The sequence below is a fragment of the Moschus berezovskii genome, chromosome 10 (genome assembly GCF_049115385.1).
Source record: "Moschus berezovskii isolate FMDL1 chromosome 10, NW_MosBer_1.0, whole genome shotgun sequence".
NCBI classification, from domain to species: Eukaryota; Metazoa; Chordata; class Mammalia; order Artiodactyla; family Moschidae; genus Moschus; species Moschus berezovskii.
This window is the reverse complement of record NC_142469.1, coordinates 89335849-89352253: the sequence shown is the minus strand read 5'-3', so window position 1 is coordinate 89352253 and position 16405 is coordinate 89335849. Positions and strand designations below refer to the sequence as shown.

At 37.5% G+C, this 16405-nt stretch overlaps 1 protein-coding gene and 1 long non-coding RNA gene across 11 annotated transcripts in view; one reads left to right on the top strand and one right to left on the bottom strand.

Moving 5' to 3' along the window:
* The window catches only part of UTRN (utrophin), a 567941-nt gene that overhangs the window by 93634 nt on the left and 457902 nt on the right, over positions 1–16405 (bottom strand). For all 10 annotated transcript variants that reach the window (XM_055433618.2, XM_055433617.2, XM_055433621.2 and 7 more), the window contains 2 exons: positions 14341–14419; positions 11182–11242 (listed from right to left, as the gene is read on the bottom strand). In XM_055433618.2, coding sequence (XP_055289593.2) covers positions 11182–11242; positions 14341–14419 — 140 coding nt within the window. The remainder of the gene's footprint in view (positions 1–11181; positions 11243–14340; positions 14420–16405) is intronic.
* LOC148776352 (uncharacterized) overlaps positions 4360–16405 on the top strand; it is a 51791-nt gene continuing 39745 nt past the window's right edge. Inside the window, exon 1 of the long non-coding RNA XR_016038449.1 lies at positions 4360–4481. This is a non-coding gene — a long non-coding RNA (uncharacterized LOC148776352). The remainder of the gene's footprint in view (positions 4482–16405) is intronic.

Sequence of the window (16405 nt, the reverse complement as noted above, 5' to 3'; positions counted from 1 at the left end):
AACACAGAGAATGAGAGGCGGTAAATGCATACCTGTCAAGGGTTCAACCACTGGAGTTTGAATCCCAGCTCTGACATGTACCAGTTATGTGATCTCAAGCAAGTTATGTGTGTACTTATGACTTAAGCCTTGTCTATAAATGGGGGTAATGATAGTATCTATAGGCTTCCCATAGCTCAGTTGGTAAAGAATCTGCCTGCAATGCCGCAGACCTGGGTTCGATTTCTGGGTCGGGAAGATCCCCTGGAGAAGGAAATGGCAATCAACTCCAGTATTCTTGCCTGGAAAGCCCCATGGACAGAGCAGCCTGGCGGACTACAGCCCATGGGGTCACAAGAGTCGGATACGACTTAGCGACTAAACCACCACCATAGTACCTGTACTTCACTGGGCTACAGTGAGGATTAAAACAAATAACCCAGGCATAGGATTAGCACAGTGGACAGCAAGTGAATATTCAAAACATATCATTTATTACAATGATCATTATTATCACCCTCTATGACTCTGAATTATTATTATTATTTCTGCATCAAAAAGAGAAGCAATGAGTTTTACATGATAATTATGCCATATTAAGAAAATTCAATTCAAGGCTTTTATTCATCATTCCCTTTACACCTGAAACTCTGTGGATGTTAACTTTTAGTTGAGGAAATGAACAACTTATACAAAGCACAATGCAGGGCCAAAAATTCACAAAGAAAGAGATCTCAATTTTACAGTATTATTGTACACTGTGAAGGCAGCAAGAGCCATTTCAAATTTTCTTAAATTGATGGAGCAATGAGTTGGTATTGGACTATAGTAGAAAATAAAAATAATTAGATCAGCTCTGAAAAGTCTACCTTATAAGCAGCAAGTATCATTTAAAGATATGAGTTTCAACTTAAGATGTTAACAGAGGGATTTACACTATACAGATTCTTACAGTTCAGATCTATATCCTATCTTTTTCTGGAAACAAATAAGTCATGGAACCATGGCAGTTCACCTCAAAATATTAATAGAGAGAAAGAAATGTTTTGAGAAACCATCCGAGTATGTTTTAACTAACCTATAAAATTAAAATACAAGATAAAAACAATTTGTCCCTCATATTCTCTGCCAACTTTCTTACTATAGCATTAGAGTACATAAAACTGTATACTTAAATACTGAAAATATCTAATATTTCTACTGAAATATGACTTTCTTGTTGGTCAAATTAATATATCTTAATATCTTCCAGGAAACTCTAGTTGCGTGACAATCATGTAAAATGTGTTTCTAACATTTTTTTTCTACTTACTTGTGCAACCATGCAAAGGGAAGTATATATTAAAATGCTTTTCATTCATCATTTACTTATTTATTAATTTATATGGGAAATAATATTTTGTTTTCATAATAATTTTTCATCTGGAAACACTGGCCTACATAACCTTATCTCTAGTGATTGATGTGCCTTCTTTATGAGGTCTAAATGTGCTTTGTATAAGTTGTTCATTTTGTCAACTAAAAGTTAACATCCACAGAGTTTCAGGTATAAAGGAAATAAAAGGGATGAAAAAAAAGGGATGAATAAAAGCCTTGAGTTGAATTTTCTTAGTATGGCATAATTAGGTTTTGCAACAGAGCAAGAAATGGAACAATCTGGTTAAACAAGTTTTCTAAATATAAGAAAATTCATTCTATATACACAGGCAGATTTTGAAATATTTGAAAATCCTAAGACATTTAACACTAAAATTTTAAAATACTAAAGAAAATCCAATCTTGCATTAATGGCATTCAAAATTTTTCAGATGCTACAATCCTACCGGCCACATTAAAAATATTGGCCATCATTATGTTATACTTATTTTGAAATGCTAGTTATGCACTCTAGCAAATAAAATGCCAGAGAAACCAGCCTTCACTTTACCTGCCTGCCCCATAAGAACTTGTAGACTGGGCAAGGAAACAATTCGGCTAGATCCTCCCCAAATTATAAAAATATTGATCTAGTGAAATTCTGACTTAGACAATGTAATGCTCAGTCAAATTTAATCGACTTGAACATATAAAAATTCCTTTTACTTTAAAACATTTATTTTTATTTGCTGCAAAAGTCAAAGAAAGGGGATGTGATCTCAGAACCTTCAGAGAGGAACACAGCCCTGCAAACCTTAATTCCAGCTCAGGAAGACATGGATGATAATTCGTTACAGTAGCAATAGAAAACTGATACATGTACCATACAAAATCTAGAAGTCCATACAAATACAGTCTATACAGTCCATGCTGTAACAAATTCAAATCCATGTCTCCCTGAGCTGAAATCAAGGTTTGCAGGGCTGTGTTCCTCTCTGAAGTTTCTGCGAGCATATTGCCTTTCACAGCTTCTAGAAGCTGCCTGTATCCCTGGATCATGTCCACTTCTACATCCTCATATAACCTAATATACTCTCTTCCAGGGGTCAGGAAGTGGACATTTTTACACAGCCAGATTCTGCCTACTGCAGTATGTCAGATTTATATCAAAACCCGTAATATTCAAGTCAATATTCACCAAGCAAATTAAAATTCTCCAATACTATAACATTATTATTATATGGAATAAAAATTAAAATGTCACATTTGAATTAGATGATCGCATCTTCTCTTTTTTTAATTGGAGAAAAATTGCTTGAAAATGTTGTATTAGTATCTGTTGCAAAATGAAGTGAATCAGCTATATATATATATATACACATATGTCCTCTCCATCTTAGACCTCTCTCCCACCTCCTCACCAACCCACCCATCTAGGTTATCACAGAGAACATATCTGAGCCTCCCAACCTAAACATCCAGACAGAAAAATGAATAAAGAAAATATGGTACAGAGGGGCGGTCCTAATATGGTGGAGGAATAGGATGGGGAGACCACTTTCTTCCCCACAAATTCCTCGAAAGATCATTTGAACACTGAGCAAAACCACCAAACAACTTCTGAACGCTGGCTGAGGACACGAGCCACCCAGAAAGGCAGGCCTTTGTCTTTGAAAGGAGGTAGGATAAAATATAAAAGATAAAAAGAGACAAAAGAGTTAGGGATGGAGACCCATCCCAGGGAGGGAGTCGTAAAAGAGGAGAAGTTTCCAAACACCAGGAAACCCTCTCATTGGTGGGTCTGTGGGGAGTTTTGGAATCTCAGAGAGTAACATAACCAGAAGGAAAAAATAAATAAATAAAATCCACAGATTATGCGCTTAACTGCAACTCCCAGTGGAAAAGTAGCCCAGACGCTCAGGTCTGCCACCAGCAAGTAGGGGCTGAACAGGGAGGCACCGATTGCATTGTTTATGGTAAGGACTGGGCCTGAACGCCCTGAGGACAATCTGAGGGAGCTAACTATGCCAAAGCCTTTGACTGTGTGGATCACAATAAACTGTGGAACATTCTGAAAGAGATGGGAATACGAGACCACCTGACCTGCCTCTTGAGAAACCTGTATGCAGGTCAGGAAGCAACAGTTAGAACTGGACATGGAACAACAGACTGGTTCCAAATAGGAAAAGGAGTGTGTCAAGGTTGTATATTGTCACCCTGCTTATTTAACTTATATGCAGAGTACATCATGAGGAACGCTGGGCTGGAGGAAGCACAAGCTGGAATCAAGATTGCCGGGAGAAATATCAATCACCTCAGATATGCAGATGACACCACCCTTATGGCAGAAAGTGAAGAGGAACTCAAAAGCCTCTTGAAGAAAGTGAAAGAGGAGAGTGAAAAGTTTGGCTTGAAGCTCAACATTCAGAAAACGAAGATCATGGCATCTGGTCCCATCACTTCATGGGAAATAGATGGGGAAACAGTGGAAACAGTGTCAGACTTTATTTTTTTGGGCTCCAAAATCACTGCAGATGCTGATTCCAGCCATAAAATTAAAAGACGCTTACTCGTTGGAAGGAAAGTTATGACCAACCTAGATAGCATATTAAAAAGCAGAGACATTACTTTGCCAACCAAGGTCCGTCTAGTCAAGGCTATGGTTTTTCCCGTCTGATGCTGAGAGGGATTAGGGGTGGAAGCAGACGGGGATGACAGAGAATGAGATGGCTGGATGGCATCACCAACTCGATGGACATGAGTTTGAGTGAACTCCGGGAGTTGGTGATGGACAGGGAGGCCTGACGTGCTGTGATTCATGGGGTCGCAAAGAGTCAGACACGACTGAGCGACTGAACTGAACTGGACTGAACTGAATGTGAGATAGCAACCCAAACTGTGGGCTAGCCAGAGAGACAAAAAAAAAAAGAAAAAGAGGAACAAGAGAGAGAGAACATTTCCGCGAAAAGCTCTAATGTAAGGCACTGCTGGCCTGCTCACAGAATGACTGAGCGAATACCAGAGGCGAGCCAGCCAGCAGCAGACCGGTCCATCCCCCGCTGGAGGCAGGGAGGCAGGCGGGGAACAGCCAGAGCCGGAAGGTGAGGGGCAAACTCGGCCTCAGAGATGGCATCCTCTACCAAACTGTGAGTAGGCTCCCAGTTGCTAACTATATCTTCCTGAGATCCTGGACGGTTGACATCCGCCAGGAGGACCGCAGCCAGAGATTAGCTCCCTAGAGGAGACACATGGCACACCTGAGACGGTGCTCCCGCTGTGCGCTTGGGAAACCGATCAGCCGGGACCGGGGAGGTCATAAGACACACCAATCCACCTGGGGAGAGTGCGCTCGCCAAGCACCTGGTTGCCTGAGTTGCTCGGACATGGGAAGGGCACAAAACACAGGCCCAACCGAGTCTGTGCCTTTGTGGAATACCCGAGAACCTGAACCTGAGTGGCTTAGACCTGGGAAGTGCACACAATGCAGGGCCTGCTTTAGACAGTTTCTGCAGAGCAGCCTGGAGCCTGAGCAGTGTAGAACGGGAAAGCACACACACCGTGAGCAGGGGCAAACCCAGTGTGGCCCAGACACTGCAAGCACTCCCCACACACACCAGTGATATTTGTTTGCAGTGCTCCTCCATCCCACAGCACAACTGAACAAGTGAGCCTAAATAAATGACCACCTTCACCCCCTTGTGTCAGGGTGGAAGTTAGATACTGAAGAGACTTGCAAACAGAGGAAGCCAAAATAAACAAAGAAGAGAGAATCACTTTAGAAGTGACAGGTGCAACAGATTAAAACCCCTGTAGTTAGCATTGACTACATTGGAAGGCACCTATAGACCTTGAGAAGAAGTATAAGCTGGAACAAGGAGCTATCTGAAACTGAACTGGCCCCACACTGCCCTCAACAGCTCCAGAGAAATTCCTAGATATATTTTACTATTATCATTTTTAAAATTTTAAGTTCTTTATTACTCCTTTAATTTTCATTTTTAACCTACTATTACCTTGCAAAAAAACAAAGGTCCTATTTTTAAAAGCAAATTTCATATTTTTTAATAACTTTTGTGATTTTGTTTTGTTAATATTGTAGTTTTGAGAGTCTAAACTCTAGATTTTTAATCTTGGCTTTTGTTATCAATTTTGTATTTGTTATCAAATTTGTATCTTTAAGAATCCAATCTTCAGTGCCCATTTTTAATTAGGGGTGTGATTACTAGCTTAATTGCTCTCTCCCCTTTCGACTCTCCCTTTTCTCCCCAAGGTCGCCTCTATCTCCTCCCTCCCGCTTCTCTTCTCTACTTAACTCTGTGAATTGCTCTGGGTGCTCCAGGCTGTGGAGAACACTTAGGGAACTGATCACAGGCTAGACTGGTCTTTCTCCTTTTCACTTCCCCTCCTATCCTCCTGGTCACTCTATCTCCTCCCTCCCGCTTCTCTTCTCTATGGAACTCCGTGAACCTCTCTGAGTGTTCCAGACTGTGGAGAGCAAACAGGGAATTGATTACTGGCTAGACTGCTCTCTCTCCTTTTGATTCCCCCTCTTCTCCTCCTGGTCATCTCTATCTCCCTCCTCCCTCTTCTCCTCTCCATGTAACTCTGTGAACCTAGATTGAGGGCGGGAGGAGAAGGGGACAACAGAGGATGAAATGGTTGGATGATATCACCCACTCAATGGACATGGGTTGGGTAAACTCCAGGAGTTGGTGATGGACAGGGAGGCCTGGCGTGCTGCGGTTCAAAGGGTCACAAAGAGTCGGACACGACTTAGTGACTGAACTGAACAGGAAGAAAAACTATTAAAAATAAAAACATATGGAGGCTAAACAACTCACTTCTGAATAACTAACAAATCACAGAAGAAGTCAAAATATGCATAGAAATGAATGAAAATGAAAATACAACCACCCAAAACCAATGGGATATAGTAAAAGTAGTGCTAAGGGGAAGGTTCATAGCAATACAAGCCTACCTCAAGAAAGAGGAGAAAAATCAAATAAATAACCTAACCCTACACCTAAAGCAACTAGAAAAAGAAGAAATGAAGCACCCCAGGGTTAGTAAAAGGAAATTAATCATAAAAATTAGGGCAGAAATAAATGAAAAAGAAACAAAGGAGACCATACCCAAAATCAACAAAGCCAAAAGCTGGTTCTTTGAGAAATAAATAAAATAGACAAACCAATCACCAGACTCATCAAGAAAAAAAGGGAGAAGAATGAAATCAACAAAATTAGAAATGAAAATGGAGAAATCACAACAGACAACACAGAAATACAAAGGATCATAAGAGACTACTATCAGCAACTATATGCCAATAAAATGGACAAATTGGAAGAAATGGAAAAATTCTTAGAAAAGTATAACTTTTTAAAACTCAACCAGGAAGAAAGAGAAAATCTTAACAGACCCATCCCAAGCACAGAAATCGAAACTGTAATCAGAAATCTTCCAACAAACAAAAGCCCAGGACCAGATGGCTTCACAGCTGAATTCTACCAAAAATTTAGATAAGAGCTAACACCTATCCTACTCAAACTCTTCCAGAAAATTGCAGAGGAAGGTAAACTTCCAAACTCATTCTATAAGGCCACCATCACCCTAACACGAAACCAGATAAAAATGCCACAAAAAAAGAAAACTACAGGCCAATATCACTGATGAACACAGATGCAAAATTCTAGCAAACAGAATCCAACAATGTATTAAAAAGATCATGCATCATGACCAAGTGGGATGCAAGGATTCTTCAATATTCACACATCAGTCAATGTGATACACCACTTTAACAAATTGAAAGATAAAGACCATATGATTATCTCAATAGATGCAGAGAAAGCCTTTGACAAAATTCAACATCCATTTATGATAAAAACCCTCCAGAAAGCAGGAATAGAAGGAACATACCTCAACATAATAAAAGCCATATATGATAAACCCACAGCAAACATTATCCTCAATGGTGAAAAATTGAAAGCATTTCTACTAAAGTCAAGAACAAGACAAGGATGCCCACTCTCACCACTACCATTCAACATAGTTTTGGAAGTTTTAGCCACAGCAATCAGAGAAGAAAAAGAAATAAAAGGAATCCAGATTGGAAAAGAAGAAGTAAAGCTCTCACTGTTTGCAGATGACAAGATCCTCTACATAGAAAACCTTAAGGAGATTCCACCAGAAAATTACTAGAGCTAATCAATGAATATAGTAAAGTTGCAGGATATAAAATTACCACACAGAAATCCCTTGCACTCCTATACACTAACAATGAGAAAACAGAAGGAGAAATTAAGGAAACAATTCCATTCACCATTGCAATGAAAAGAATAAAATACTTAGGAATAAATCTACCTAAAGAAATAAAAGACCTGTATATAGAAAACTATAAAACACTGATGAAAGAAATCAAAGAGGACACAAATTGATAGAGAAATATCCCATATTTATGGATCAGAAGAATCAATATGGTGAAAATAAGTATACTACCCAAAGCTGTCTATAGATTCAATGCAATCCCTATCAAGCTACCAACGGTATTTTTCAGAGAACTAGAACAAATAACTTCACAATTTATATGGAAATACAAAAAAACCTCAAATAGCCAAAGCAATCATGAGAAAGAAGAACTGGAGGAATCAATCTGCCTGACTTCAGGCTATACTACAAAGCTACAGTCATCAAGACAGTATGATACTGGCACAAAGAGAGAAACATAGATCAATGGAAAAAAAAGAGAAAGCCCAGAGATAAATAAATCCATGCATATATGGACACCTTATCTTTGACCAAGGAGGCAAGAATATACAATGAAGAAAAGATAATCTCTTTAACAAGTGGTGCTGGGAAAGCTGGTCAACCACTTGTGAAAAGTGAAAGTGAAGTCGCTCAGTCATATCTGACTCTTTGTGACCCCATGGACTGCAGCCTACTAGGCTACTCAGTCCATGGAATTCTCCAGGCAAGAATACTGGAGTGGATTGCCATTTCCTTCTCCAGGGGATCTTCCCAACCCAGGGATCAAACCCGGGTCTCCAGCACTGCAGGCAGACACTTTACCGTCTGAGCCACCAGGGAAGCAACCACTTGTAAAGGAATGAAAATAGAACAATTTCTAATATCATACACAAAAATAAACTCAAAATGGATTAAAGATCTAAATGTAAGACCAGAAACTATAAAACTCCTAGAGGAAAACATAGGCAAAACACTCTGACATAAATCATAGCAGGATCCTGTATGACTCACATCCCAGTGTAATGGAAATAAAAGCAAAAATAAACATATGGGACCTAATTAAACTTAAAAGCTTTTGCACAATGAAGGAAACTATAAGCAAGGTGAAAAGACAGCCTTCAAAATGGGAGAAAATAATAGCAAATGAAGCAACTGACAAAGAATTAATCTCAAAAAGATACAAGCAACTCCTGCAGCTCAATTCCAGAAAAATAAGCAACCCAATCAAAAAATGGGCCAAAGAACTAAATAGATATTTCTCCAAAGACATACAGATGGCTAACAAACACATGAAAAGATGCTCAACATCACTCATTATTGGAGAAATGCAAATCAAAACCACAATGAGGTACCATCTCACGCTGGTTAGAATGGCTGCTATCCAAAAGTCTACAAACAATCAATGCTGGAGAGGGTGCAGAGAAAAACCTTCTTACACTGTTGGTGGGAATGCAAACTAGTACAGCCATTATGGAGAACAGTGTGGAGATTCCTTAAAAAACTGGAAATAGAACTGCCATACAACCCAGCAGTCCAACTGCTGGGCATACACACCAAGGAAACCAGAATTGAAAGAGACACACACATACCCAAATGTTCATCGCAGCACTGTTTACAATAGCCAGGACATGGAAGCAACCTAGATGTCCATCAGGAGACGAATGGATAAGAAAGCTGTGGTACATACACACAATGGAATATTACTCAGCTATTAAAAAGAACACATCTGAATCAGTTCTAATGAGGTAGATGAAACTAGAGCCTAGTATACAGAGCGAACTAAGTCAGAAAGAAAAACACCAATACAATATATTAATGCATATATATGGAATTTAGAAAGATGGTAATGATGACCCAATATGCGAGGCAGCAAAGAGACACAGATGCAAAGAACAGACTTTTGGACTCTGTGGGAGAAGGCGAGGGTGGGATGATTTGAATGAATAGCATTCAAACATGTATATTATCATATGTGAGATAGATTGCCAGTACAGATTTGATGCACAAGACAGGGTGCTTCGGGCTGGTGGACTGAGATGACCCTGAGGGATGGGATGGGGAGGGAGGTGGGAGGGAGGTTCAGGATGGGGAGCAAATGTACACCTGTGGCTAATTCATGTGAATGTATGGCAAAAACCACCACAATATTGTAATTAGCCTCCAATTAAAATAAATAAAAAAAGAAAATATGGTACATATATACAGTGGAATATTACTCAGCCATAAAAAGAACAAAATTGGGTCATTTGTAGAGACATGGATACACCTAGAGTCTGTCACACAGAACGAAGTAAGTCAAAAAGAGAAAAACAGACACTGCATATTACCGCATATATATAGAGTCTAGAAAAATAGTACAGATAAACTCATTTCCAGAGCATCTTCTCTGAATAAAAATGTCAGTTTGTTGAGCCTCTGACTTCTTTCCCTTCATGCCTGCATAAATTTGATACCCATCCTCTGTTTTACTACCTTATACTAAATTTATCACAACTCAGTTTTCAGTAGATTATACACTGATAAAAGTATTAAGTTGTATTAAGACAATGTAACATATATTGCTTATTATATTTGCTATGAACTATGGCAAAATTATTTTTTTTTAAATATGAGGATATATTTCAGACCACAATAAAACCTTCATAGGAAAATGGTATTTTGTAAGCATTTTGAATTCACACACAAAGTTTTTAGGAGGAGGGATACTGGAAAAATAGACTATTGGTCTTGGCACGAATTTTGGAGATACCACATGGCACTTTAGGAAAGATATAAAGGAAACTTGGCCGAGAGATCTTCACTTGACTTGCCTATGGTCATAGGACTAATCTGAGACAGTTAACTCCAGATACAGTGAACTTTTTCTCTCAAAATGAAGCCACCGTTCACTTGAAATATAAAATAGATTCAACTACAACTTCATCACCTTTATCACACTGTATTTTACCATTTACCAAGATGTGTTTTACCATTCTGCCCAATGACAACACACAGACTGAGGCAAGGATCAAATCCTATGCGGACCTTGTATAAACTATACAAGATTTATAAAATGTTACATAATATGGAAAAACTTACTATGTAAAAAAGGAGAAATTGTCAACTTGACAACAAAAGTGCAGGATAATAAGCCTAAACTAATTGCAGATAATTTCCACAAATATTGAATATTGAAAATATTGAACTTTTTAAGGATAAAATCCTGTTTCTTTTTGGTGGACTAAAATAAGAAGAGTACAAGTACTTTTTAGATGAATTTTCTGGGAGACAAAAATGGTTTAGAAGCAATACAGTTGGAGAAACTGTATTCATTATGTCAAGAATATTTAGGAATTTTGTCCTTCTCCCTGAAGATTTTAATATCTGCTTTATAAAAATATCAGCTATATTACCTATAGCCTAATATAATGAATTACAAATATCAGTCTGATTTTTAAATTAATTTTTCAAATATTGAATATATATTCTTTATATCCATATAAACATAAATTCCTTCCTATAATAGGTTTGAAATCCAGTTTTTAAAGTTACATGGGAAAAGCCTCTTAAGTTATTAACACAATTTTATTGTCTTGGTATCATAAAGGAGAATTAAAATCAACTTACTTGATGTAATAGGGCACTTTATTATGTGAAATGGATCTTTGCCATGGCAGCTGGACTGAAGCTGAAGAAACAAACGGAGGTTATTGGAAACACTTCTAACTCTTATGTCTTACGCCTTAATGCAAAACAACTGAACATGTTTTATAGCAAATTCAATGAGAACTGCTGGATTCCTATAATTATGAAATATGCTAGGCCAAACAAAGAGTAGCTTTAAAGATTCCTTTAAAGCATGGAAAGAAACAACACAGTCTCAATTTCCAATGCCAACTCTAATTGAACCTGTTGATATAAATATTTTTAAAAATCACATTTTATTGTTTCTAACAATCAACATTTAAAACTTATTTGAAAATACATATGCTGTATAAATTTTGATTAAGCTAAAGCCAAAGTTAATTTTACCGAGGCAAAATCTAGGTATAATCTACAATCTATGTATACCAAGATTGTAAACTAGATTTCTTAAGATTGAATTTTCTAGGTCACTAATAATACTCTTTACTTTGCTTCATAGGCACAGAATAACTAGTACAGATGTCATTTAAACAAACTCAATTATATGGATTTTAAAGGGGAAAATTAAACATAGCCCAAAGGTTTTAAAGGACTAAGGCAATTATCTAGATAGAAGAATTCCACATACTTATTTTCATCTGAAATGCACAGGAAATACAGTTCCCTACTTTTATACACTAGACAGCACTATGATTGAGATTTTATGTTTTGTTTTACTGAGGTATAAATTTTTTACAATTCCATTTACTATTTATAAGTATTTTTTCTACATTAATTATTTTAAGACAAGTAGAGTTGTACCTATGCATCCAGAACCTTTAAGGAATTTTGGTAAATAAACTAAAAAAACAAGCAAATCCATCTAAAGTGTTGCAAATATCACTAGATTCTCATTTAACCAGCTGTTGCTAATGCTTTTTCTTTTTTTCCCTCCTGAATAGGGTGTCATAATGCTACTTACTAATATTTAGCATTTTAAACTTTATAAAGCATTTTCAATATGTCTGTTAATAAGGAAGCCAACAATGAGAAACTAAATATTAGACGTGAAATAACTTGTCCAAAAATAAATGGCTGGGCTCAAACACGATTTCAGGATTTCGGACCACCAGTCAGCAATATTTCTATTCGACAACCCTTCCTCTCTTTCTAAAGTGTGAGCATTTCCTTCTTGAACTGTGTCCATGAAAAAATAAAAAGGGGATGACAATGTGGGACTAGGTATATTAAATTTCTCATTAGAGCCAACCCCTTTTCAGCACTGGCACCAAGCTAATAGGTCAGTCTTTATTTTGTGCCTAACTAAACAGGCTCCTTTCATAACCATGGCTAAAGTTCAAGAAATTTAATAAAGCCAAAGATTTCAAGCAGCAGTGGATAACAATTACTAAATTTATTAATTGGAATTTTTTTTGTACAATTCTCCATTCATTTTAATGATTGCTTTGATTTGAATAACTTTGACCTCCTGGACTATCCATGCCAGGCAATGGAGGGCAATGTGCTGGAGTTTCACAATTTTTACAAAGTTTCACTTGCTAAAGAGCAAGAGTTTGATTTTTATTATGAAAGAATGGTTACTAGGTGAAAGTGTTCAGTTTCATCAATACTAATAAATACATACACTATAGAACCATAGAATCTCAATGATTTGTTAAATCTCTCTTTACTTTGGTCTCAGCATATAGCTTTATGTTCCATAAAATTAAGTGTAAGCAATCTGGGGTAATTCGTAGCTAATGAATAATGAAGCAAACCTATTTACTCATGAACACCGAGAGTAGCCAAACTTTGGAAATGCACTATGGCAGCCAAGGAGACAGCACATTCCAGGAAGAACTCAACATTTCAAAGACAGGCTACCCAAGAGCTCAGGTGTGTGAAACAGCTGTGGGAGTGATGGGGTGAGGGAGGACCGGGGAGAGAAAGGGAGAGATGAAACAGACGCAGAAACACGCTAGAGAGAGCTGGCTTGAGCACTAGAGACGCAGGACGGGAAAGTTAGGAAGGACTGATTAGGACTCTCGAAATTGTGAGAGTGAGAAAAGCCTGACCTTGAGTTGAGGTAAAGCAAATTATCAAGCGTGACAAATATTAAGAGAAAATATAAATGTAATAAATTTAGCTGGAAGACACAATATTATTATTTCAGTTTTCTCTATGGCTGTAGATACAAAGGTACCATAATTGAAAAAATAAGCTTTGCATTAAGTTTCAACCTTCACTTAAATTAAACTAAGTGCTTGCTTACGTGTGTTTTCCAGAAAAAAGGAAAGGAAACGAATAACATTTAGAGAAAGCACTGGTGCCAAGAACTGTGCTGGGTGTTTTGTGTAACTTGGTATGTTTCATTATTTAAATCTCAAGGCAATCAGAGGAAATAAGTATTATTTTAGTAATTTTAAGACTAAAAAAATGAACTTTCAGGACTTTTCAGTCCTGGTAAAAGGGAAAATTAATATTTTAATCTCAATCTGGGTGACTCTGAGTCTGATATTCTTTAATTTCCTTAGCAGTGAGTGATAAAGAGCTCAAATTACTTATTAAAGATCTCATGAACAGTCAGTTCATAAAATGAAAAATTTCAGTTGAAGACTATTGCATAAAACTTACATATGTGCTTTGGCTAAATCTGCAGTATTTAATTAGAAGAAAAGCTAAGCATGATTGCAATGAGCTTAATAAACCAGAATCTTCTCAAAGATTTATGGGGAATTTTTTTTTTTTAAGTCTCCAGGTGCATTGAAAATAAACATGCATTTTTAAGTAGGAAAATTAATTTAAAAATTTTAAATAAAAAAATGATTTCTTTCCTGTGAAAAAGTTCAAAATCTTTGCATATGGCACAGCAATAGGATACTATATTAGTTATTACAACAGATGGTTCAGTGAAAAACCCTAGCTAAAGATGAATTAATTTTTGCTTCACTTCAAAGACTTACCATGACCAGATGATTCAAACAGTAACCAATAAGCACTGGGTATTGACTGGCCACTGATATTGAGATCTTCTTTTTTTATATTCATCTAATAAAGCACATATATTTATAGCAAAGGATATAGTTTCTTGAGTAAAAGTAAAATAATATGCTGATTCATTCAATTAAAGAATTAACTGGAAATCAGCCTATTGGTACTTACTAGAGAGAAAATGCTGAGAGGATGGTCCAAAATCTCTATGGGCTTCCTGAAGCTGTTTAAGGCGATCATCCACAGAAACCTGCACATATATATACGAGAAATAATTTGATTTCAAAACAATGACCTTAATAATAACCTTGATTTAAGTACTATAATAAATGGTACTATAGCCCAAGATATGATTGCTGGTACAGACTCTTCTAAATTTGAAATCAAAGTATGGGTATGAAAATAGACTCCTGACATCAAGTAACAGTAAACAGTGCCAGGTACTCTTCTAGGTATTTTATGTGAATTCTTTTAACTCTCACAAAACTCACATAGAATAAGTATTACTCGTTATAATCATTGTTTTACAGATAAAGATATGGAGACCTAAAGAGGTGTTCAAGGAAATAAAGTTATTAGCATGTGGCAATGTTAGTATTCACACCCAATCCATCTGATGTCAGAATCTATGTCTTGACATTATTCAACACTTTGGTCAAAAGCAATAACACTCTAAAGCATCTAAAGATGCGGCCATGGGGTCAGTGGCTACTCATCTCTCTTTTGTAAGGAAGGTGGTAAACGGGGCTGTAAAAAGAAGTCTAAAATATTCCAAGGGAAAAAAATAGATGATGATGAGACAGATGACAGATACAGATGGAGAGTGAAAGGACATATAAACATGGGATGACTTATATTCCTCCAAGTTCATGTCTATCATTTTGACTTGGGAGTTTTCAAGTAGACACCAGGTGAATAATACACTCTCTATATCTGTTTACACACAGTCTTAGCTCTCTACATTTTGAAAACGCAGATTTGGTACCCCGAGAAATTAACTGCAAATCAGTAACAACTGCACACAGGCTACTGACATTTCCATTTCCTTTTCCTGGTTTTTGTCTAGTAGTGCTAGACAGGTGTTCCACTTAGACTGCCAATCTTATTTCCAGCTGCCTTTAAATGGAACGTGTGTCTCTGGCTCACTGGGTACCTCCATTTATTCCTGGTTAGCTATCAAAACTACATTAGCAAGCTCTTGGTTTGTTGTGACCAAAAGCATTCAAATACCACACTTTTACATTCCGGAGAGCACAAGATGCTACTCTTGAAATGTAATATAACTGTCAGCCAGCATAAATTGAGCTCCTCATATTTAATCAGTAACTAACATCTGAGCAACCCAGTCCTGTATTCTTGCCTAGAGAATCCCGTGAACAGAGAAGCCTGGTGGGCTGCTGTCCATGGAGTCACAGAGAGTTGGACACGACTGAAGCAACTTAGCATGCATGCATGAATTGAAGAAGGAAATGGCAACCCACTCCAGTATTCTTGTCTGGAGAATCCCAGGGATGGAGGAGCCTGGTGGTTTGCTGTCTGTGGGGTCACACAGAGTCGGACACGACTAAAGCGACTTAGCAGCAGCAGCAACATCTGAGCTCTAGTGATTACCAAGCTCAGAGATCAGGATGAAAGAATAACTTTTTCATGCATAACATATTCCTTGACTTCTAAACTTTGCAGATGGTAACAAAAGAAGCAGAGTGTCAAGGGAATCAAGATGGACCACACCAATACCAGCATGAAGATAATGAATTAGAGAAATGCAGCAGAGTCAAATGAAATAGAGTAAAAGTTAAATGCTTCTCTGTTCTACTCAGTAGAAAAGCATGTATGAGTTTAACAGATTCTGCTTTACTAATCCCAGATTAATATTCTTTTCAAAGACAGAAAAGACTGTTTAATACTATATACTCATTTATAACTTCTTCAATTTCATGAAGAAAATATAAACCACTAGGTGTTTCAACAGTTGAATTAATTCAGGACCCATCATGGGGCTCTCCTGGTGGCTCAGACGATAAAGAATCTGCCTACAATGCAGGAGACCTGAGTTCAATCCCTGGGTAGGGAAGATTCCCTGGAGAAGGGAATGGCTACCCACTCCAGTATTCTTGCCTGGAGAATTCCATGGACAGAGCAGCCTGGCAGGTTATAGTCCACGGGGTCACAAAGAGACAGACAGGACTGAGCAATTCAAAACACTTGGCGGGGAAAAGGACTTATTCAGGACCTA